Here is a 26,358-nt window from a genome sequence, read left to right as displayed (position 1 = left end):
TGGCTAAAAACTCAAACACAAGTGAAGACACTCTGTTTACACTAGCTGCAAGAAAGCTCTGAGGTATTTTTGCACCCATACGTCCCTTATGTACAGCATTGCATTCTCACACTTTAGGCATTTGCAGACATATAATGTGAGAGGAAGGCACCTAATCTTTGGTATGCTAGTTGGATATATGGTAACCCTGGCAGGATACTTCCGGTAGATTATTAATAGTGCAACAGTAATTAAGGGAGGATATTTGCCTGTTTCACTTCAAAGAGCTGGCTGAAGAATTTGATGTTTTTAGACCTGAGAGAATAGTTATGTATTTATTATGGGGGCAGCCCATTCTGGCCTTGAGGATAGCATTTCACTACAGATCCTAGAAAAAAATGAATCCAGAAACTACACATATAGTAGGCTGTGTAACACAACCACGGTACTATAAATACAAACACAATGAAATCTTGTACTATACTTACCGATAGTTTTTTCATAGGCAGATATAACAACAGAAATTTGGGATTCTGGAATGGCCTTGGCCTGAATCATGCCAGATGAGACAAATTCTTCCTTGGATAGATCAGCAGGGGCTGGATACTGGCTCATTGCAGCTCCCCTACTGAACTCAACTCTTCCAGAGAAGCAGTAACTGCCCTTACTTGTCAAGAAGTCTGATCCTAAAGATTTCAAAAAGAACTTTATAAAAATTTTCAGTAACATTCAGATTAAATCCAAATATTCCATGCAATTAAGCAATATGCATATTCATAAGGAAGGTGTATTTTCAGTGTGATGTAATACAAAAGTGTAGTATATTTCTGCTCTAAATGACAAATGTCGTTTAGAAAAAAAAATCTCCATAATCATGAAGAACAAGTGAGTGGATGACACATTTACTACAGTTACTCCATATCTATCAAGGTTATCTTCCAAATGTAGTTCCTGAATTCTAAATAAATCTGTGAAAATTGCCATACTTACAGTGGCAAGAGGGAATAGGACTGCCAAACTATACAGAGACATGCATAAGAAAGAAGACAGATTAAAAAAGTATATTTTTGCTCTGCAGTACTGGGAGATGTCCTCTTAACTGTCCTTGCATTAGATCGGCCATAAAAGTCTCTAGTAATGGGAAGGATGACCATGGTGAATGAAAACAATGGAGTCAGTTATAAAACATATGAACTATTAGTAGGTCTCAATCTATAGTCTCAGGCTTGAATAAATCAATTTCCACTTGAAAATTGTGTGATGCTAAACAAGACACTTAACCAAACTGTGCTCCTGGGCTGTCTCTGAAAAGAGGCAATGTTCAACATACGAACTGGTTTACTGGCATTCAGGTAGTAGTGCCCTGCTACCCTTCCTCTGACAGTCTACCAAAGCTCAGAGTCTCACCCGCTGCTTGTCTATGGGTGTGATGGAATGGCAGTACAGGGACCCACAGATAGGACTCTTTCAGTTTTCTAGTACTATAGTAAGAAGAGAAGGATCTCTTGGAAGACTGCTACTTACTCTGGATTTTTACAGCTACAGAGATCAGATAAGAAGCCCTTTGGGGTTTTGTTTCCTCCCTCTGCTTTTTTTATCTTAGGGCTTGAATAATGACTTTTTTTCCTGATTGGGAAGTTGTATGTACTTGGGTTTTACTTTGCCTGCAGTATAAGGTTAGCATAGTGGCTAAGATTTTTACCTAACAGACACAAAGTACAGGGTTTGATTCTTACCTTTGATGGAAATTGGCTAGAATTAAAATGGCCTACAACAGCAGCTAGGATAGTACCAACCTATAAATTCTTCATGCTGTTTATTATAAGCGACTTCTTGGTTTCTGTGGGTTTTTAACCATTATATTTTGTTTTATAGTCATTTGTGAATGTTTAACTGAGTTTCTGGGCTAAGGCTATTTTAGTACAGTTCCTTTCATTGCCACATGCTTCCAGAGCTGCAAATTAATTGAGTCTGTTATTTCCATTGATTATAAGCTTCATTTGAAAGTTTCTGACAGAAAAAAATTGCCGATTTTGCATTTTTTCTATGGGGTTATGATTATTTGAGGTTGATGAACAGGTTTACAGCATTTTAAAAATTCTTTTATTTAAATTATTATGTGCTGGATGTGTGCATGAGGTACACCCCACAGGGCTGTTGTGGTCATTTCTACCGCTGATGAAAGATAACTGCAAAACCAGAATGAACTCCCTTAGCTAGATGTCAGGACAGCATGGACCCTATACAATCACAACTGGAAACAGGATTCTACACCTACCACCCCAGAACACAGTAAAGGAAAGACACTCACGGCTGATGCTGCTCAATGCCCAAGCTGTCTCTACCTCAAGCTGCACACACACTCTATGCCCCTTCTCTAGTATGTAGCACATTGATGTCTGTGCTGGTGCCTGAAACCTGGTTCACAGTTTCCTGACAGCACCCCAGCACTATCGGTGTTACCTCATCTCATGCATTCCGCACCAGCATCCCTGACAACAACAAGAAGGGGATGGTGGGTGTGCATATTCAGCAAGGACACTCTCACCTCATGGTTGGTGGCAACACACTATGCATCGGAGACCAGCCAGGTGCCAGTGACCGTAGGCAAGACTGCTCTGCAGTTTGTAGCATGTTACATACCACCCGTCAAAACTCAGGTACCTCACACAGCTATCCTGGGTAAACACTGAAGGGGATAAATGGGGTCTCCAAAACTACCATCCTACTGGGTGATTCCAACTATCCACATATAGACTGGGATCACTAATCATGCTTCACAACACTTCCCAACACAAAGGTTCCCAAGAGTTCATACACTGAAATGCCATGGAACAACTGGTCCCAATCCCCTCAAGTGGGAGAGGCAAATATTACCAGAACACATCATCACAAACATGGGGTCATCACACTGTTCAACACCAGATGTGGTACCCATCATTGGTGAGATCAGATCATGGACTTACTTCCTCAGTGGGGAGTCCACATCCCACCCACACCCCAGATGTGGGAAAAGAAACGGTGAAGACCTTTGTCAAATGCACTTCACATTTCTGAGCACTGGTGTGGTCTCTTCTAAGGCCCCTGCAGGCCAGCCAGGACACCATTACCCAAGCCACTGTATCACTCTTAGAAATGCCTTCTACTCAGCACCTCCAGGACTGCATGGTTCAGGCAATCCAAAATAATAATGACTCTTTTGTACCACAGGCAAGCATCCAGTCTGGTGGACCCTAGCCATAAACAAGCTGTACAACACAAGGAAGGAGCTACTACAAGATAGATGTAATCCGTGATGGGGAAGACACACCCTGCTCATTGTGAGTAAAACACTGGGTTCTCCCATACAATCATCCGAGGCATGTTTACGAGAGTAAACCCACTCAGGACTCCAGGGACAATCATGAGGCCTTTTTTACTCTATAAGTTTGAAACCTGGGAGGAAACTCCCAGATATGCTCAGACTTAGTTCAGAATGATGTTGATATCACTGCACCTACAGACATTGGCAACATACTGGCTGACAGGTTCAGTGCAGATTTCTTCCTCCCCCAACTGGGGTATGTAATAATTCAGAGGATTGTAGCCGCCCAAACATCTCCACTGCTGGGGTGGGAACTGCCTAATCCAAGGCAGAAAAACACTTTATCCATGGGACCTGATGGTGTCCCCAGTTGTGTGCTCCCCATGAACTCAATGAGTAATTACACCCGCAAGTTAGGGGCAGCTGTTTAATCTTAGCCTCACCTCAGGATATGTTCCCAAGGAGGGTGGTGATACATCTCCAAATGGTGGACCCACTCTCACAAAGGTGGTGCCTCCACCAAACCCCAGAAACTACCATCCCATCTCCTTGGACAAGCCTGTTCTGCCAGGCTATGGAGAGGATCATAATGGGAATTCTAAATGAAGCACATAGGGACTTGCAGACATTAAATCCAATCCAGTTTGGCTTTGTCAAGGGCAGATCATGCCTTTTAAACTTGGTTGACTTCTTCTCAAAACACTCTCACCCAGGCTATTGACGTGGGCAAGGCAGTCCACACAGCCTACCTTGACCTGGCAAAGGCTTTCACCAATACCCCACTCAGGTATCATTGAAATCATCACTCAGCTTAATTGTGAACCCATACATCACAGCATGGGTTGCAAACTGGGCTAAGGGACGTGAACATCACAGGGTCAAAGTTGCTGGTGCCAGTTCACACCCAGAGCTGGGTGACAAGTGGTGTCCCACAGTGGCTCAGTCCTGGGCCCACATTTGTTCAAAGTATGTACTTTTCAGAAGTTTACGAAAGCAAGCACAGGAGGATTATGGCTGACAAAGTTTGAAGATGACTGCAAACTGGGAAGTATAGTTGGAAACCCATCTGGACACAGACATCCTTCAGAAGGGTTTCATAGAGACGGCTAACTGGAAAGCTACAGCCATGGCCTTGCATTACACACTCAAACAATGCATAGCCATACCCTTCAGGAAGAACAATACAATTACCACTACTTCCCCATCTAGGTGGCAATCCTCTAAGCACAATGTAATGCTATCAGGGACCTGGGCACCCAGATTGACAGTGACATTTTGTTTGACACTCACATTGACAGGGTAGTTTGGAAGGCCTTCTACATTGGCCACCTCATCATGCAGTGATTCACATCTAGATCAAGGGAGGTCACTGTTCCCCTGCACTCATCACTCATCAGGAGCCCTCAATGATTGCATACAATGCCCCATTCAGGATTGGAGGGGCCCACATATTCCTCGACAGGAGGTGGAAGGATGTCAATCATATTTCTTATGCTGGTCGACTGGAGGAAGTCCGGCTGTATTCAGTCAAGCTACTGTCTGCTCATAGAGGTGACCTGTGCCTGACATACAAGCACTATGTCCAACCCAGGATTAATGAACATGCTTCACCTCAAGACCTGTACATCCATCAGAACTACAAGGGCAGGAGACCTAAACCCTCAACACAGATATTAATAGGATGTGCTGAAGGGACAGATTCTCACCCAGAGAGTCCATATGCTGTGGAACAACATCCTGGTACATGTGAGGCTGAGCACCTCACTGGCTTGGTTCAAGGGAGATTGTGACCAATGGATGGGAGATTGCAGGTATACCCCAGGAGAAACCTCACTATCACTGCTTGACGGAGGCACAGGGGAATAATGGGCATATTATCCATCAACTTGCACGGGTGGCAGAAGCCACAAAACTCTGGGCTAGGGCTTATAAATGCCCTAGGCAGATAGTCTAGTATGAACCTGCGTGAACATAGGCCTGTGGGCAGTTCCTAAGCTATTAGGACAGTGGTCTGCAGCAAGCTATATAGTAGTAGTCGGTTTTAGCCATTGGTTTTGACCATGGCTATTCCATGTTGCTTCTTGTTGTGGTACAAACATGGGTGTGTGGTTATCCATGCTATGTATTGCTAGTCACCCTCATTTTGTATCTTGTTCCATGTGTTTGCACATGTACATCACTGTATGATGTGCAGCTGTTTCCACAGGGTCATATGAGTGGATATGGATGTTAGTTGGGGTCCTCAGGTGTGCATATTGTACATGATATTACATTACTTAACACATGGCATTCATGCCTCAGGTGGTGCTGCAGGGCCACCTCTGTCGGATACACATACTACACTCCTGTACGTTTGGAAGCAGGTTGTGTCATGTTAGGCATCCCTGTTACTGTATGAGTGAGTCAGAGCGGTATCAGTCCCAGTGTTCCTACTGACCAAGCATATGTGCTATGCGTTGCCTCTTTGCCAAGGCCAGGCCATACTGGGCGCGCCTCCTTCTTCATTCATGCTAACGAAAGTGCAGACCTGGTTTAGTGCTTAAAAGTGCCTTTGTGGCACTTTGATTGACATGTCTTGTACTCATTTTGAAAGTCTGAGACAAAATAAATTCCCACTGCCAGTCTCGAACCCAGGACCTTGGTAACATTAGTCTGTATGACCTACCACTAAGCCATGACAGCCATACAAAACACTCTGCTAAAATAAATATAACAGTCAATAGTAGGAATTAGTATAAAGGCAATATAGAGATGTCATCCAAAGCATGTGAGGCAAAGTTCTAATGATCAAATCACTGTATGTCCATACGAACCTTCACACTCAAAGTACACTGTCAACAGCATACCAGCATCGCTCCACGCCTCTACAATCTGAAGGGCTACGCCTATCTCACATACCTTTTATAGCAGTGTCCTGAAATCACAGTGAGACATGCAATCAACACACACCTGGCTGCATGCAATTAGCAAATGCTGCCTTACAATTGGTGCAGGGGCCATCACATGGACCTATGCAGATACCTACTTCAGTACCCACACTCCACTCATGCAATACAGTCATTGCACAAACCTAATGAGAAAGAGAGAGAGAGAGAGAGAGAGAGAGAGAAAAGAGAAAATATACAGACAGCCAGCAGCAAAACCATGAGTAGCAAACAGCAAGCAGCAAGCAAGCACCACTGACACAGCAACAGCTGCCACAAACACAGGTAATGCAAAGTAGCAGGTTAATACTGTGTTTACTGTGACACCTCCAAATGTATCATAGTTCACTATCTATAGCTCTGTCCATGAGATAGGTTTTGTGTGCATAGTCCTGAAATATACACATATGTAATATTGCTGTACATGTTGCCCATAATGTGACACTCCGTAGCTTAGAACAGAAGGCCAGTTGTGCATATGATGCAGTAGATACCAGGTCAGTAGAGGTTACTCCTCATTGGTGTGGGACCACTGTGTATGTATGGCACTCTTCAGGTACACATCCTGTAGTATGGAGAGGGAGTAATATCAGTCTGTAATGTGGTGCCATGTCCTCCTGGGGTGAATGTAGCACACATCCAGGGATACCATTCTGTAACAGTGATGCTATGTGTCCTGCAATGTTGAGGGTGGCCCTCACCTGGACATGTGAGAGGATAGGGAGGTTACAGTCATCTGTGATAACTAATTCCACTTGTGTAGGAGAATGGGGGGGGATATCTGCACCTAAACTGTCTGCAACAATATTGCCAATATCTCAAACATGTTTTCCATAATGGAAATGCACACACAGTAACATAACACATCCACACACTTGCCACATTCAGGCTTCAAAACACTATCTAGGTATATTCTGGTACATCTGCATGTTACAGTAGCATGTAGCACTATACTGAGTAGTGTCAGTTGTCTGTTGCCATGTTGTTTGGATAGAGTAAAAGGACATTTGTTTATCCTACTTTGTTTTGTGGACATTACTTGAAGTGTAACCTTACATGCATCATTGGTAACAACACCTTCTGTGTTGTTGTTCTGTTTGTACAGGTGCTGTCAACATCACTGTTTGTTAAGGGAAATGTGCACCCTGCAGTGCATAGCCCCATTTGGCAAAAGAGACATCCCACCCCGCCATTGTGCACACACACCAACCCCACCCACAGTAAAACGATACTTTCCACTCTGCAAGGTCCAAACCCCTACCTAGATGTGTTATGACTCTAAAGGCAGACACATTAGCAGAGTGTGCTATTTGCATTAGTAGGAGCAATCTTTTCCAATGCTGTACTTAGAGGGTGCTGACATCATCTGTGTTTACTAAGAGGGATGTGCACCCTGTAGTGTGTTCTCCCAGTTGGCAAAAGGCACTTCCTCTCCACAGCGTTATGCACACACACAAACCCCACTCATACTAACACACATACATTCCCGTAGCAGGATTCAAACCCCTACCTAACTATGTTATGATACTAGAGACGGACGATTAGCGAGCGCGCTATTCACATTACTAGGAGATTTCATTTCAGTTGATCTACTTATAGGGTGCTGACATCATCAGTGTTTAGAAAGTGGAATGAGCTCCTGTGGTGTGTTTCCACAGTTGCTAAAAGGGATGTGCTTCTCATACACACTTATACAGACACTTACCCCCATTCACACACACACATGCCACTTGCTGGATTCAAACCCCTACCTAACTATGTTATGACACTAGAGACAGACGATTAGCAGAGCGCTATTCGGATTACTGGGAGGTAGCATTTCTACTGATCTACTTATAGGGTGCTGACATCTTCATTGTTTGGAATGGGAATGTGCATCCTGTGGTGTGTTTTCACAGTTGTTAAGAGGAACATTTGAACTAAGTGTGTGAGCATGCCCACTTCAGCCTTCCCATGGCATGTTGTGTGAATGATGTCTCATTTATCAAAGTGTGTGAGCATGCCCAGTGTGAGCTTTCCATATGTTGAACTATGCAGCCCATCACAGTTGTGGATGAGTGTGAACTCCAAAAATAACTCCTGTTTAAGGTTGTGTGTTCTGTGACATGTTGTGTAGTTACTGTCCAGATGCTTCCTGTGAACACAACAGGGATTATACTGTGCCTGCAGGTTTTGCATGGGATACTTTGCATACAATTGTTAACATCCATTCATACTGACCTAGCACTGTTGTACTGTATAGTGTAGTGGTTCAGTACTTTCACTGTGGTGGACATTATCCTGGGCTTTAGTCCTATCACTGATTTACATTTCCATACTGTGCACAACAGCCTCTTTAGGGTCCAGTTGTGCATGTCTGCACAAAGGCAGTGCCTCTATGGACTCTGGTAATTACTGCCCCATAAGCTTAACAAGTGTAGTCTGCAAAGCTATGGAGAGGATCATAATGGAGCTCATGAAGAAAGATATGGAGGACATGCAGACATTGTACCTGTCCCAGTTTGTGTTGATCAAGGGCAAGTCATGCCTTTGTACTTGGTTGACATTATCAAAACAGTAACTAAGGCCATTGATGAGGGAAAGGCAGTCCATAGAGCCTACCTTGCCCTTGAAAACACTTTCAACACAATACCCCACTCAGGTATTGTAGGAAACCCTACCAACAGAAATGTACACCCATATGTCACAAGATCAGGTTTCAAACTGTCTTACGGACAGGACCCACAGGGTTAGAGTTGCTGGCACTATGTCAGACACCAGGCCGGTCACATGTGGTCGCACACAGGGCTCAGTCCTTGGCCCCCTATTGTTTGTTATCTACTTCTCAGAAGTACAGTCCAACATGGGAGGACTTTGGCTGACAAAGTTTGCAGATGACTGCACACTGGGTGCCATAGTGGATAGTGCATCAGACACGGATATCCTTCAGAAGGGGCTCACGGACACTGATAGCTGGTGCCAGAGCCATGGCCTGAAGTCAACTTGCAAAACATGTGTAGTCATACCCTTCAGGGAAAGCAAGGTAACCCCAAGCTACCATATAGGTGGCAATCCTCTAAGCACAGGGAAGGTTATCATGGACCTGGGGACCCAGGTTGACAGTCACTGTTCTGATGACACTCACATTGCTAAAGTGGCTAGTAGGACCTTCTACATTGTCCACATGATCAGGAAGGGATCCACATCCAGATCTAGTGGGTCATTGTTCCCCTGTACTCTTCACTTATCGGACCGGTGATCTGGTACACTGCCTTATCTGGATGTATCTCACCTGACATCTGCAGCAAGTGGGGAGACCCTGAATGTCCGCCAACAAAGGATAAAGGGTCTCCAACATCTGTCATATGCTGCCAGATTGAAGACACTACAGCTCTATTCAGTCACATACTGTCTGCTTAGAGGTGACATGTGCATGACATGCAAGCATGTCCAACCAGGGATTAATGGACATGCTCCACCTCAAAATCTTCAGATCCACCTGAACCACTAGTGCAAGTGACTTACACCGTAGCAGGGATGTACATTGGACATGTTGGAGGGTGGATTTATCACTCGGAGACTCCTATGCTGTGGAATACAATCACGGTCCATGTGAGTCACAGCACCTTGCTGGCTCTGTTCAAGAGGTATCCTGACCTGTGGATGGGAAATCATAGGTTTACCCGGGATCGCCACTGTGTCACTGCTGGAGACAGGCACGTCAAACTAATGGGCACAGTACTGTTTCCATATAAGGGGTGGCGACGAACCAGACTCTGGACTAGGCTTAGAACTGCCTTGGGGCAGATAGCCTAGTATGAACCTATGAACCTATCTGACCATGTTGCATTATGTTCAGATGTGAACTACTTACAGCGGCCTCAACCAACTGCAGTAGTGTATTCCACAACATGGGTGTACATTGGCAAACACTACCGATGTGCCCAAGGCCATTTCTAATGGTTATTGGATAGTGTGTTTGTCCATCAACACATCATAAGTGCAGTTTGGCATGACATATGTCTTGTTTTGTATACTGTGCCTCTGTCTACCTGTGACACAACATTGATACCCAGGGTATACCTACCATCTCCCATCCACTCGTTAGGATCCCTGTTGAGTAGAATCAATGAGTGACTCTATGGATAACCTGTACTGGTAGTTTACTCATGCGTGGTGGTGGCTTCTGTGTTATGGATAATGCAGTACAGCTTGTCCTATGTATGTCAGTGCTGGGGTTCAGGTCCCTCATGTGCATATCTCCCTGCCATTCACATTGTACAAGGTACGGCATGTGCATTGCTGACAGCTTGGACATGGCTTTCTACATCAGGCACAGCTTGTGTCTGGGTGGCCAGCATGGCAGTGTGTGGAGCTGCATTCTGTTTAATCAGGCGACACATTACATGTGTTCCAGCTCTTTGATACTCCTGGTGAGGTACTGTTGTGGACTTTACAGTTGCTGAATGTATCTGCTAAGGTACACCACACAGGCGCTGTTGTGGTCATTTGTAATGCTGCTGAAAGATAACTGCAAAACCACAATGACCTCCCCTTAGCTAGATGTCATAACCCTCATGATTAAGTTGGTATATGGATTGTTGCTGTTAACCCTACAGCCACATTTTTGTCCAATGCAGGATATCTATCACCTTGTGTCCACCATTCTGGCATTACATGTTAGGTATGTCATGGGTCGACACCTATGTGGGAATTGGTGGTCACTTACTGGATTATCCACAGAGGCTGACTATACTGTTTTCACCATTTAACATGCTGACATGGCTATGGCACCAGCTGTCTGTTTCTATGTGGCCCTTTTATGGGATGCTTGTGTCAGCTGGTGTATCAGATATGTCAGGCGGCTTGTTGTCCTCTACAAACATGTTCCAGCACAGTCCTTACTTGTTGGCCTGTACCTATGGGGCATATATACCAGATGGTGAAGGTCCCAGGACCAAGCTTTGTGGGATGCCTGTTATATGTGGTTTGTAGTCTGACATGGCTGCTGCATGTCTGACCATGTCAGTTCTGTCGTTGGTCTGGTTTGCAACACCTCCAATGACATTGGGGTGTATATATCAGCTGGTGAGCAAATCTATACGGAACACATAGGGTATTGTACAGAAGGCTTTGCAAGGTCCGGCTACACTGTGTGGACCACATTGCCCTCATCACTGACTTCAAGTACTGTTTCAACTGGGTCACACATGTTTAGGGGTGGGGTCTGCACTTTGTAAACCCACACTGGGTAGGGTCGGGTGTCAATAGATCCACAATATCATTATGTCTGTGGTACATGCTGGTCCTTTCCATAGCTGTGCAGACCAAACCTCTCATGATTCTGTGGTGGTTGTTTTTCCTATCCATTCAGGAGACACCTTTGTTGAGAACACCCACTGTTGTTGTACACTGCTCTTTGGGCGTACCCTGTGGTAAGGGTGACATAATGTCAGGGAGGCGGCAGTCTGCTGGGGAAGGTATTTGGCATTATGGGGGTTTGCACTGCACATGTCAGGATGTATGTTGGCCATACCTGTGTGTGTCTGGTATGTTGTTTGTAATATCTGTGTGATCCGGAGCATATCCAGGAATCAACAACATGCTTACTACCATCATTTGCAACAGCCTTGGGGTTATCTGTAGTGTCCTGTACAATCTGTATCATAATGGGTTCATACTAGGCTACCCCCCTAGGGCATCTGTAAGCCTGCATGTCCATTTTGTTTGATGGATTCTGGGGTATTGTTTACACCTGTGTCAGTGCTAGTATGATACCAGGGGTATAGTGACAAACAGCTCAGAAGCTGACTTCACACTTCTTCGGACTGAGATGGTATCCATTAAGCCCACTGGGCCAGTGGGAACCACAACACACAATGGTGACTCCTGCACAGACACTTTCTACGGACATCTCCGAGTAAGCATGGACCATGCAATCACAAATGAGAATGAGACCTTCACCACCAAGGGAAAGTGGCCTGTCTGGTGGACCCCAGCCATAAACGAACTGTATAACAGATGAAGGATACTAATGCAAGACAGAGCTACATCTCCAGAATGTAAGGCAGCTGTGATCAGCAGTAGTAGAAAGCTACATTCTCACATAAAGACACCCAAGTTCAACTTGGGGACATAAATCACCACAGACGATGAAGGTAACCACACTGCTTTCTTCAGTTATGTCTGACGCCTGGGTGGGAACCCTCATATATGTTCAGATTTGGTACACAACAACTTATATCCCAGGGACCTGACAGATATTACTGACACCCTGGCAGACCAGTTCAGTGCAATGTACCCCCTCCCTCACCCCAAGACATGATAGTTATCACAGCTGTATGTAACCTCACTGTCATCCTGGATGTCCATGTGAGAGCCGCAGTCAGCAAAGGCAGTACACAGCATCAATGGGACCTGATGGTATCCCCAGTTGCATGCTATGTGAACTACAGATGGAGATCAACCTGTATATGCAGATGCTATTTAACCTTAGCCTTGCTACAGGATCTGTACCTGAACACTGGCGACGGCAACAGTGGTCCCACTCCACAAAGGAGATGCCTCCACAGACCCTGGCAGCTACCACCACACAAGCTTAAACAGCCTTGTCTGCAAAGCTTTGTGAAGGGTCATTATGGAGCTTCCACACAGAGACATTGGTGTCCTACAGACCCTTGATCACACCCAATTCAGCTTTGTACAGTGCAGATCCTGCGTTTTGCACCAAGTTGACTACTTTGAAACTGTCAGTAGAGCCGTTGATGAGGGCTACACAGTCCACACAACCTACCTGCACTTGGCTAAGGCCTTTGACACAATACCCCACTCAGGCCTCATAGACAAGCTCATCAGCTGAAATATAACACCATATGTCACAGCATAGGTTGCAAAATGGCTCAGAAACAGAACCCATAATGTCAACATTGCAGGTGCCTTGTCAGTCTTGAAGCCAGTCACAAGTGGTGTCCCACAAGGTTGTGTCCTGGGACCTCTCTTATTTGGTATTTACTTTTCAGATGTGAAAGCAAACATAGGAGGGTTGTGGCCGACAAAGTTTACAGATGACTGCAACCTGGGCACCATAGTGAATACATCAGCCAGCACACACATCCTACAGACTGCCGTCACACAGACAGATAGCTGGTGCTGGACTCATGGCCTAAAACTGACTGCAACTGATGTGTAGCCATCCGCTTTGGGAGGAACACAGTACCCACAGATCTGTACATAGACAGCAACCCAATGAGTACAGGAAACAAATCAGACAGCTGGGGACACATGTAGATAGTGACATCTCATTTGACACCCATGTTGCCAATGTTGTTTGACAGACTTTCTATCTTGGCCACCTTATCATGGAGGGTATTCCATCCAGACCATAGGAGGTCATTGTACCACTATACTTCTCCCTTATCAGGCCCATGCTTGAATACAACGCCCCATTTGGTATGTACCTCAACCAGCACTTGTAGCAGCTGGAGAGACCCCACAAGTACCTTACCATGAAGATCAGGGATCTACAACACATGTCATATACTTCCAGAATAACTAAAACAAGCTTTTTTCAGTGTCATACCACATACGTACAGGTGACCTATGCCTGACATACAAGACCATGTCCGATCAGGATTTGGTAGACATGCTCCACTGCAAGCAATCCACATCCACCAGAAACATGGGAGCTAAAGATTTGAACCTCAGCACATACATGTATAGGACATGCTGAAGGGACAGAGTCATAACTCAGAGGCATCTCAAACTCTAGCAGAGTATCCCAGTTCATGTTAGACAGAGTACCTCACTGACTCTCTTCAAGAGACATCTGGACAGCTGCATGTGGACAGGGGCACAGACTGGACAGAGGCATAGTCACATTATTCAATTATGTAAGGTGGTCATAATGTGTCACTACTAAGTCAGAGGCACAATATTTCGTATCTATGCAGTACACATATTACCACTATGAGGGGTGGCAATAGCAATATTCATCAAGGACACCCTCACCTCATGGTTGGTGGCAACACACGATGCATTGGACACCATCCGGTGCAATTAACCATAGGCAAGACTGCTCTGAAGTTTGTAGCATGTTACAGGCCATCCTCTGAAACTCAGGTACCTCACAGAGCTTTCATGAAAACAGTGGCGGGGATACATGTACCTGCAAACACCATCACACTGGGTGATCCCAACTATCCAAATATAGACTGGGATCAGTACTACAGCCACAACACTCTAGCCCACAGGTTCCTAGAGTTCATACACTCACATGCCATGGAAGAACTAGTCACCATCCCCACAAGAGGAGACAACATAGTAGATCTCATCATCACAAACATGGGCTCACAATGTTCAACACCAGAGGTATACCCATCATTGGTGAGATCAGATCATGACCTACTCTCAGTGAAAGTCCACATCCCACCCCACCCCAGATAGAAAGACCACAGGGCAGAACCTCTCAGAAGCCGACTACACACTTCTATTGAGTGTTGTGGTCTCTTTCAAAGCCCACAAGCCAGCAGACACCATTACCCAAGCCACTGTATCACTTACAACTGCCTTCTACCAGCACCTTCAAGACTGCATGGATGAGGCAATCCCAAACAAAACACAGACTCGTTGTACCAGAGGCAAGCATCCAGTGTGGTGGACCTCAGCCATAAACAAGCACTACAACACAAGGAAGGAGGTACTACAAGATAGAGCGATATCCGTGGAAGGGTAGACACCCCTGCTCAATATAGGTGAAACACTGAGTTCCCCATGAAATCATCCAAGGCGAATATTGGGAGTAAACCCACTAAGGGCTCACGGGACAACAATGAGGCCTTTTATACATACGTTACACACCTGGGAGGAAACTCCCAGATATGCTCAGAATAGGCTCAGAATGCTGTAAATATCACTGAACCTACAGACATTGCCAACATACTGGCTGACAGGTTCAGTGCAGATTTCTCCCCACCCCTCCACCACAACTGGAGAGATATGTATGAAAGAGGATTGTAGCCCCCCAAACATCTGAAATGCTCAGGTGGGAACTGCTCTATCCAAGGGAAAGGACGCAGCATCCATGGGACCAGATGGTGTCCCTGGTTTTGTGCTCCATGAACTCACTCAAGAATTAAACCCGCAGTCAGGGCAGCTGTATGATCTTAGCCTCAACTCAGGATATGTTCCCAAGGAGTGGCATATGTCAATGGTGGACCCACTTCACATCGGGGTGCCTCCACCACCCGAATCTACCATCCCATCAGCTTGACAAGCAGGGTCTGCTAAGCTATGGAGAAGATCATAATGGAAGTCATAGATGAGGACATAGGGGACTTGCAGACATTAGATCCAACTCAGTTAGGCTTTGTTGAGGGCAGATCATGCCTTTTAAACTTGGTTGACTGTTTCATAACAGACACCAAGGCCATTGACAAGGGCAAGGCACTCCACACAGCCTACCTTGACCTGGCAAAGGCTTTCAACACAATACCCCACTCGGGTATCATTGAAAACATCACCAGCTTAAATGTGAACCCATACATCACAAGATGGGTTGCAAACCGCTACGTGACAGAACAGACAGGTTCAGACTTGCTGGTGCCATGTCACACTCCACAACTGTCACAAGTGGTGTCCCACAGGGCTCAGTCCTGGGCCCACTATTGCTCAGCATCTACTTTTCAGAAGTACAAGCAAACACAGCAGGATTATGGCTGACAAAGTTTGAAGATGACTGCAGACTGGGAACCATAGTTGGACACCCATCTGACACAGACATCCTTCAGAAGGGTGTCATAGACACGGATAACTGGTGCCAGAGCCATGGCCTTACATTACACACTAAACAATGCATAGCCATACCCTTTGGGAAGAACAAGGTTACCACTAGTTCCCATGTAGGTGGCAATCCTCTAAGCACACAGGAGGTTATCAGGGACCTGGGCACCCAGGTTGAGAGTAACCTTTTGTTTGACACTCACGTTGCCAGGGTAGTTAGGTAGAACTTCTACATTGCCCACCTCATCATGCAGGGATTCACATCTAGATCCAGGGAGGTCATTGTTCCCCTGTACTCTTCACTCATCGGACCATTGATTGAGTGCAATGCCCCATTCAGCATGTATATGACCCGACACCTATGGCAATTGGATGGGCCCACAAATTCCTCGACAGGAGGAGAAAGGGTCTCAAACGTATTTCTTATGCTGCCCGACTGGAGGAATTCCAGCTTGATTCCGTGACTTACCGTCTGCTCAGAGGTGACCTGTGCCTGACATCCAAGGCCATGTCCAAACCTGAGTTAATGTACACGCTTCACCTCAAGACCTCTACATCCATCAGAACTACAGTGGCAGGAGATTTAAACCTCAACACAGATATTAATAGGATGTGCTGGAGGGACAGATTCTTCAACCAGAGAGTCCCTATGCTGTGGAACAACATCCTGGTACATGTGAGGCTGAGTACCTCACTGGCTTTATTCAAGTGAGATCTTAATCAATGGATGGGAGATTGCAGGTATGCCCCAGGGATAACCTCAGTATCACTGCTTGTCAGAGGCACAGCAATATAATGGGCAAATTATCCGTCAGAGTGAAGGTGCGGCAGACTCCACGGAACTCTGGTCTAGGCTTATAAATGCCCTAGGGCAGATAGCCTAGTATGAACCTGTGAACCTGTGAACATAGGCCTGGGGCAGTTGCTGCTATTAGGACAGTGGTCTGCAGCAAGCTATATAGTAGTAGTCAGTTTTAGCCATTGGTGTTTGACCATGGCTAATGCATGTTGCTTCTTGTTGTGGTAACAACAGGGGTGTGTGGTTATCCATGCCATTTATTGGTAGTCACCCTCATTTTGTATCTTGTTCCATGTTTTTGCACATGTACATCACTGTATGAGGTGTGACCCTGGTAGTGTCAGGGTGCTGATGTGCTTTGACCCTGTTTTCTATTACAGCACTGATATGTGCATTCCTATACTGTGTGCATTTACACTGCACACATCTTGCTGTTTATACCTTTGGCATTGGGTAGCATTACATCTAGGTTCCTATCCCTTGTGATAGCTATGAGGTGGGTTTGTGTTTATGGTTTATGATTGGTGAGGGTGGATGTTAGTCATGGTCCTCAGGTGTGCATATGATACATGGTATTACATTACTTAACACATGGCATTCATGCCTCGGGTGGTGCTGCAGGGCTGCCTCTGTCGGATGCACATACTATACTCCCTGTACATTTGGAAGCAGGTTGTGTCATGTTAGGCATCCCTGTTACTGTATGAGTGAGTCAGAGTGGGTATCGGTCCCAGTGTTCCTACTGACCAAGCATATGTGCTATGCGTTGCCTCTTTGCCAAGGCCAGGGCATACTGGGCACACCTCCTTCTGCCTACTGGGACAAGGTCAGGTTGTTCCTCCTCCAAGTCACCCCCTGCCTGTGGTGGCCTTGGCAATGGTGGGGGGATGTTTGGCCCAGCCCTGTGCTGGTCCTGCTGCAGCCGTTTCCGCAGGACCATATTATGTAGCATAGCACATATCATGATCATTTGGGTACATGTAGTTGGTGTGTACTGCAAAGCTCCACCAGACGTGTCCAGACACCGGAACCGTGACTTGAGCAGCCCAAACACACGCTCTATGATATTACGTGCTTGTGCGTGTGCCTCATTATGGCGTTCCTGTTCGGGTGTGTGTGCATTTCTGATGGGTGTCATCAGCCACGGCTCGAGTGCATAACCAGCATCCCCCACTAGGTGTCCGTGTGGGAAGTCCCCATTGGCAAATGATTGGTACAGCTGCGTCAGATGCCAGATGTGGGAATCGTGGTAGCTCCCAGGGCAGCCAGCACACACATTCATTATTATGCCCTGGGCATCACACACGACCTGGCAGTTGATGGAGGGGTATCCCTTGCGGTTAATGTAGACTCTACCCCGCTCACCGGCTGGTGCCTTGATGCGTATGTGCGTGCAGTCTATTGCACCCAGCACCTCAGGGTATCCCGCTATTTGCTGGAAGAGACGATATTGCTGGACACAACCTCACGGTCACTAGGGACATATATATGATCACTGACATGTGGTGACATGGCATCCAGGAACTGGTGCAGTACCCTGGAGGCTGATGCCTGTGATATCCCCATCATATCGCCAGTTGGTCTCTGAAAGGTACCTGTTGCTAGTATTCTTAGGCCAACACATACCTTGGTTTCCACTGGGATGGGTTCCCTCTGTTGTTTCTGTGTGTGAGGCGTGGCCTGCACAGCTCAACAATTTGCTGCAGGAGCTCTCTGTCCACTCTATAGCTCTACTATCTCCAGCTCATGTAACCCATGGTAGGTGACCCTAGGCCTGTATACTCTTCTCCTTCTCCTCACTCTGGGTTGTCTGTCAGCATCTGCATTATCACCACCCTCAGCAATTCGCCTATGTCTGATTATAACAGCTATGGCAGCCCCTAGCATTTCTGCTCTGAGTTCAGCTTTTTTCAGGTTTCAATTCTGATAGCTTAGTTTCTGGCAGTATCTCTTGTGAGAAACAGCCTGCACTGCTCTTTGTTGTGTTTTAAGTGCTGGGTTGGGCTTCTAGTCTGCCTGTGTAATTGCCTGCTTCTAATTGTTTCCACCAATTAACTTTAGTAGTATCTTCTGGCAGTTTCCCTGTATTTTGGTTGTTTCCTATTTCCTCTCTGTTTCCTGAGGGGAGCAATGTGCACACCGGCTTAAACACGCTCACAGTAACGTAAACGCGTGTACACATCCCTACGGTGTTACACGCTACACATCCCTACACGGTGTTACACGCTACACACATCCTTACACGGTGTTAGCTAGGCTGATTCATGCTAAAACGCTTTTACACGCCTTTACACACGTGCACGCCCGCAAACCGTTGTAAACAGTTTGCAACACGCTCCCACATGTTGAACCTGCCTTACACGCTGCAGCATCGCCAGATGCACGTATATCAAGAAACTTAGAGTGTAGGGATAGCGTATGCCCTCAATTTCTTGACATTCCTAGTGTTCTGTTGGGACACACCTCCTCACTGATGTCTGTCTGTCATCTCTACCTTACATTGCCCTCCAATCTGGTACATTTCTTTCTATCCTTCCCCCATGATGTCACCTACCTCTTACTCTGTTCCTCCCCTTCTCTAACTCTTACACTACTCAGAAAGTGCCCATTTCTTATGTGGCAGTGTGATTCAGTATTGTAACCCTCATTTACATAGGATTGCCTAGTAATGCTTAGTTACATATCTTACACGGAGCTTCCCCTTGACAACCACTAAACGGAGGCCATATTGTTTTTGCTCTGCAAGTCCTCCATTGACATTTCATGTAATATATAAATCCCACAATTGTGGGCTTATAAGCTTCGGTTTTCAGTTTTAGGTAGCGCACCCGTTTGCTGGTGTGCTACAGTTAAACACATAAATCCGTGAAAAAAAAGTTATATAACTTTTTTGCAACACTTTTTCATGCCAATGGCCACATATTTGGCCATTGGCATGCTTAATGTAACAAATGCACCCTTTATTTGGAGCTGACATAGCTCGTTTTAATTTTGCAGAAATGTACTCAATTGTCAGCTGAGTACATTTCTGAAGTTAACACGTCCGTTACACGGACTGGTTTGGGCTTCGTGGATCGCTCACATACCTCATTTGCATATCTTGGAGCTGCAAATGAGGTATTGAGCATTTCCACGCCCACTCCGTGTAAGAGACGTGTTAGCTGTCTCTTACACGGAGATTTGGGCTGTTGCTGAATCAGGAGGCTTACATGGAGGCTTACACTACTCTTAAACTCCGTGTAAGCCTTCCTGAATCTGGCCCATTGTTTTCAATGTTTCTGAAGTATCTAAATATACTTTAAAGAGTGCTTTGGAGGGGGCTGATACTGTTTATAGGAAATGCAGTGATGTTGCTTATGCTAAGGAGAAAAGCTTAGCTACACAATCAAAACTTTTCTAATGATTTAAAAAAATTAAGTTATTGAATGCACTGCTTGATGCTGATTGTGTGTTTGGTACAGCACCTAATCAGATTCTAAAACACTGGGATGACAGAGGTAAACTGATTCAAGGGTTGTCTAAAACGTTCCATATTCCCAAGTTTTTATCCAATAAGCAAGATAATTTAGGTGGCCCAACAAAGATGTCCAAGATGAATAAAAAAGCAAGGCACCAAAAGGAAATGGCAGGATGAGAACTCTGCCAAACCTAACAATAATAGTTCCTATCCCAAAAAGGATAACCCCTTCCAATCTATAACTATGCTGAAGGTCGGCACCCATAATTTCCAAGTTCTCCTCTTGGTCCTTCGTCATGAAAGTTAGTTTATAACAAGGTGGTCTGGCCATCAGTGGTTTCCGGCAAATGAGTACTCAATATCTTTGGCAGCGGTTACAGGTGGCAGTGGAAGGAACATCTTCCTCCATTCAGAGGGTACCCCTCTCTTCCACCGGACTGGACTTTTTTACTTCCTCATATACTCCAGCAAATGCTGGATGCAGGGGTCATAGATCCCGTCCCTCTTTCAGAGAAGATAAAGGGTTTCTAATCCAGAGTTTTCATGGTCCTCAAAAAAAGAGTCATCTTGCAGACTGGTTTTGAAGCTATCCTTTCTGAATACTTTTGCCAAGGTCCCCAAGTTCAAGATGCTCACCCTGCAGACAGTGGTTCCTCTTATGTCAGAACACTGCTTCATGGTGGCTCAGGACTTGAGGGATGTGTATAATTATAATCCCATGGCTTATCTCTTCAGGAGATATCTGAGATTTGTTGTGTGTCTTTCACACTTACAGTTCTGTGCATTACCCTTTGGGCTATCCACTGCACCTCAAGTGTTTACAAAATTCCTTGCACTGGTAGTGACTACTGCTGGACACTAGGCTTTCACATTTGCCATACATGGATGACTTCCTGATCTATGCAGGTCTGCATTCAGATGTTTGGAATTGCTACAGAAGGTCTCGACCTCACTGTTTCAGCTAGAGTGCAAGATGATCCTTTGGAAGTCATTTATGACACCCTCGCAAAGAGTCATCTCCCTAGGGTGTTTAATCAACAGCAAGAAAAGAAAGTTCTTTCTTGCCATACACAAGGTCCTGTCCTCTCAGAAATTCTCCAGAATGAGAATTGCTTTAGCAAGAGAGTTCCTAAAAATTATAGAACCGATGGCATCCATGAGTCTTATGATACCACAGGCCTGTCTCCACATGAGGGAAATTCAATGGTATGTAAAAAATTGTTGGATCCAGCACCGACATTCCCTGAAATCCCAGTTGCCAGTGCTGCCCTTCTTCAGATGACAGATACAAGGGTGGAGAACAAAACTGTGCATCAATCCAGGACTTTCCTTTTTCCCACCTGTTTCAACACAATCTGTCCAGACTGATTTGTCTGACTTTGCTTGGGGAGCTGTGTCAATGGGAGTGCAAATGCAGGCCACTTGGAGTCCCAGTATGATGCACAGAGCACATCAATATCAAGGAAATGTTGGCAGTGATTCATGTCTTGAAATTCCCTTATCACTTATGGACTGTGGGTCTTCTTGTGGTTATGGATAGCACCATAGTGATGAGGTACTTCAACAAACAAGAGGGTATATGTTCATAACCTCTATTCCATGTGGCATTGATGGCCTGGAAGCTGGCTTTACAGCATTCTCTGACTCTTCAGGCATCATACATCCCATCAGAGGAAAATGTTATGGCAGTCAGACTAAGAAGATCCTGGGCAGACTGGCATGAGAGGCAACTCAAGGCAGTGGTGTCGCAGGATCTAGTCCAGATGTGGGAAATGCCTCAAATAGATCTGTTCACCTCCTTTCAAAACAGACAGATAGAGAAATTCTGTTCCAGACATCCTTGCAGCCATGACTGGAGAACAGATGCATTCTCACTCCCTTGGGGGAAAATGTTCCTGTATGTGTTTCTACCCTTTCTACTTATTCACAAGGTACTTCCAAAGATTCAGAAGGAAATGCCACAGATAATTGTGGTGACCTCCCTATTGGCCCAGGCAGTCCTGAGTCTCTCTTATAAGGGTATTGGCAAAGGGCAAATACTACAGACTTCCTCACACAGTCTTATGGGAAATTGGTGCATCCCAATTTGGAGCAACTACAACTGGCAGCCTGGATGATTCAGTCTTGACTCCATTTAGGCACTTGTTTCATGAGGTTGTATAGCAGGTATTAAAGGAGGCCGAAAGCCTGCTACTAGAAAATCTTATGTTTGTAGTTGGATAAGGTTTTCTAAGTGGTGCCTAAATGGGAACAGAGGGTCCCTTGAGGTCAACATCGTTCTTAGCTTGAAATATTTGTGTAAGGTACTTCAGGAAGACTCATCATATGCTTTCATTAAGGTGCATTTAGCAGCCATCTCTGCTTGTCTGCAAGCTGATCCCCTTCTTTCTTCTTCTTCTTCTTCTTGTTTATGAAAGGAGCATTGCTTATGAGACCTCCTCACAAGCAATTTTTTCTTTCGTGGGATCTCAACTATGTTCTGGAAAAATTGACCTTATCACTTTTTGAAACTGCTGCTTAGGCTGAACTGAAGTTCTTAACACACAAAACTGTTTTGCTTATTGCTCTGACATCTACAAGGCATGTCTCTGAGCTGCAAGCTCTCATTTTGGGATAACCTTACCAGATTTTCCACAGAGATTGGGTTGTGTTAAGCACCAACCCCTCTTTCATGCCAAAAGCTGTCTCAGAATTCGCTCTTAATAAGTCTATCAACCACCTTATGTTCTTCCCAGAACCTAAGTATAAGGGAGAAAGGATACCTCATAGCCTGAATGCGCACCAACAGCTCATATATCATCTTAACTGAACAAAACCTTTTACGGAGGCTGAAAATCTTTTTATTTCATACACAGGGGTAAAGAAGGGGCATCCTATCTCTCAACAAACCATTGCTCATTAGTTGTCCTCTAGTATTGTATTTTTGTTACACCAACCATAGCAAGATGAGTTTAGGCAAGGTAAAGGAGCATTCCACCAGGGTCTTTTTTTCTTTAGTGGCATATTGGAAAGGAGTGAACTCTAGAGATCCATAACTTTGTGAATCATTAAAAGCTTGATGTCTTTTCTAGATCCAGATCAAGCTTTGCTAGGACCATTCTCCAGTGACTCCTGGATCCTTATCCTTCCTCCTCCCAGGTTGGGTAAGCTTTAAGAATCTACATGAATGCCAGTAAGCAGTGTGTTGGTTGAACATAGTACAACCAAGTAAGTCTTAATTAGCTGTAACAGTAGATGTTTGTAGGGCAGATTACCTTACTGGCAGTACCTGCCCACCATCCCCTTTTATGGATTTAAAGAGTTTGGTATTGGGGATTGCTACTGAGCTGTGCTCAGTGACCTTTATTTTTTGTGTGTGTGTGTGTGTGTGTGTGTGTGTGTGTGTGTGTGTGTGTGTTTTGGTGTGGAACAGCTGGTGTTCACAAAGCTTGCATTTCCATCTTGTCTTCCTGAAAAGGTGCTGTCTGTGGATCTGTAAGGCAGTACGAGTACTGTAAGGTGACTGGTCCATCATAGCCACTGATAGGAAGTAGAAGGGGCACACAGCTTAGGTAAACTGCCTGAGGAAGGGTAGCATGGCACTACTACCCAAACGCCAATAAGGCAGTGTGTTCCACAAGCATCTACTGTTCCAGGTAAGTAGGTCTTACATAACTGTGCTTTTGTCCCTTGTTGACTTACCAGGTTGAGAAAATGAATACAAATATTAAGTACATAAAGGCAAGTGTGTGGCACCGGATCCAAGGAAGCATGGCTTCAATGAAGGAATGTCAAATTAGTACATCTAATAACTTTATTTTTCTCAGTTATCAAATTAATAAATGATGCAGAGGATAAGAATGTGGCCTACCTAAACTTTATTACTTTCATATTTCAAGATGTTTACTAAATAAACAACTAAGAGCTTGACAATAGGCACTGTTACAGTAACATACAGAGACACGTCAATAAAATAAAAAAGGCACAATTTGGAAAAAGTCACTTTATTATAACAAAGGAAAGTGAGTTACTTGTTTTCCTGTAATCAAACACCATCTGGACTTCATCAAAAGTAGGCTCCAACTCTTACCTTTGTCAACCCTCTTAAATCTTAATTATTGTTATACATTTCAGCTACCACTTTCTGTTCCACTGATTTTTAACTGTATTCTTTAGTGTTTAAAGATTTAGTTAATACCCCCTAAAATCATGCCCACAAAGATTTTTAAATGTTGTAAATGTATGCATCTGTGGTGAATTAAACATACTTCTTTTTCTCAAATGCTAAATAATCAGAATCTTTCACTATGATTTTACTCATAATACACTTTAGATTTAGTTTGTGCTTGCAAAAACTTAAAATCAGCCAGTGGCTGTGATAAACTATAAAGCTCAGTGGGAATAAATAAACATATTTTGTTTAGCATCTCATTTTCTTTATTAAAATTAAATTAACTCAAATTGTGTACCTTTTGGTTTGTTAACACTGCTGTGCATGCTCACTTTAGTGCACTGTCCCTCCCCCCCTAACTTGGCCTTACTGGGTGGGACAATCTCTCACTGCATTGTAACATGAATTCTTGTTTCTCATTAGATTCAGTTCCTTTCATTGTGATTTCAGTCTTCTTTTCCTTAGGTAGTACTTGTGTCCTCCAATTGTTCTGGACTCATCTCTAGAACTAGATCTGTATTGAGACCTGGCTTTGAATCTCTATCTCACAGCCACAATGACCACTTGATTTCCTTGATCTCACTGTACTGCTCTTTTTGACCAGATAAAAATTGCTGCTGGCAATTCCATTGCCAATTAAATGTTGTTCCCCACTGGTGGTGGTCAGTTGATTATCATTATTTATTTACTCCTGGAGCAAATATGCTGAACCTTCCTGATATACTGCTTTTATCCCTAACAATTTTTTTTTATTTTTACAATGTTTTAAGGAAGCTTATAGTTTTCCAATTTCAATACACCAAAACTTGACCATATGTATTAGAAAACCCTGGAAAACGAATGTAATTAACTATTTGGTTATCTGCCTGGCTTAGTGGATGACTATGATCCAGGCAACTGGGGTTTCAATAGAAGTTCTACGACTAGAAGAACTGGGTGGAGAGGGTGGAGGAGTGAATGGTCATAATCTGCTTTTTTCATCTGAGAGAATGGAGAGGGTTGGCACAGTGAGAGGTGCATTTTTTTGTGGCAGAGACTGGGGAAACCTCTTTCCATGTTTCATTGGTGGGGCAGGGCCAAATTAAGGGAACATCACTTGTGGAAGTGAGGAGGGCATCCTGAGTGTCCTTCCCACACCTCACACCTCTACACTACAATGTGTGCATGGGGAAGGTTAGATCTGAAAACAGATAAAAATCACAAACTACCACTGACAGCTGTCTGAATGATGACTCCTACCAGTCAATACTAGCTTTCGTACTGAATAATGAATAGGTTGACTATCCCAGAGAGAGCTGATGATCAACCAGTAGGCCGGGGCAAAGTCAGCTAAAGATAATTAAATAACTATTTTATTATCCAGTTCTTTAATTTCATCTTACAGTTCTGTGACTGAACCTTTCTCATGTTTTACAAATCACATCCATTAAGGTTATAAAAAAGCTATTTGTATAAAGGACTGGCAGTTTTTAAATAATTTGGAAATTTCCACACAATAAACTCTATGGGATATAATTAACTTGAGTACAATACTCAACAGCATGTTATTTCAAATCAAAGACTTATATTAATGTTTTTTTTTATTTAACACCCTGATTCTGTACAGCCTCCACTGCCTCTCTGGTCCCTTTATTACCAAGACCCTGATTACCCTCTATTCCTTACTGGCATCCTGTATGTGAACTCCTTGGAAAGATAACCTCTCAGTGATTCATAGTAAGAGCGTGGGAGGAAGGGATCCCAAAGCGGAGTTGTAAGTGTGGAGTATGGAGCCATTATTTTTGTGGTGATTGGTCACAGTCCCTAACTGGGACAGCATCTAGTGCAATATCTAATGGAGTAACATCAAGATATCATTGCCTCACCCACATGTTAACCTGAGATGTCCTGCAAGGCTCCTGGTCTCCAGCAAAGGTATTCCAGATATATAAAGTTTCTCCAAGCCCTCATCTAGGATAGGACAGCTGCCCACCAGCTGCTACATCATAT

The 26,358-nt window shown here is 44.5% G+C and overlaps 1 protein-coding gene across 1 annotated transcript in view; it reads right to left on the bottom strand.

The window, feature by feature from the left end:
* The window catches only part of CFAP54 (cilia and flagella associated protein 54), a 2,749,537-nt gene that overhangs the window by 753,790 nt on the left and 1,969,389 nt on the right, over nt 1–26,358 (bottom strand). The window contains exon 46 of the mRNA XM_044087198.1: nt 468–665. Within this exon, the coding sequence (XP_043943133.1) occupies nt 468–665 (198 nt within the window). The remainder of the gene's footprint in view (nt 1–467; nt 666–26,358) is intronic.

Source organism: Protopterus annectens, chromosome 11.part0, assembly GCF_019279795.1.
Source record: "Protopterus annectens isolate FY-2018-M chromosome 11.part0, PAN1.0, whole genome shotgun sequence".
Taxonomy (NCBI): domain Eukaryota; kingdom Metazoa; phylum Chordata; order Ceratodontiformes; family Protopteridae; genus Protopterus; species Protopterus annectens.
The sequence above is the reverse complement of the archived record's forward strand: the minus strand, read 5'-3'. Positions and strand labels throughout refer to the sequence as shown.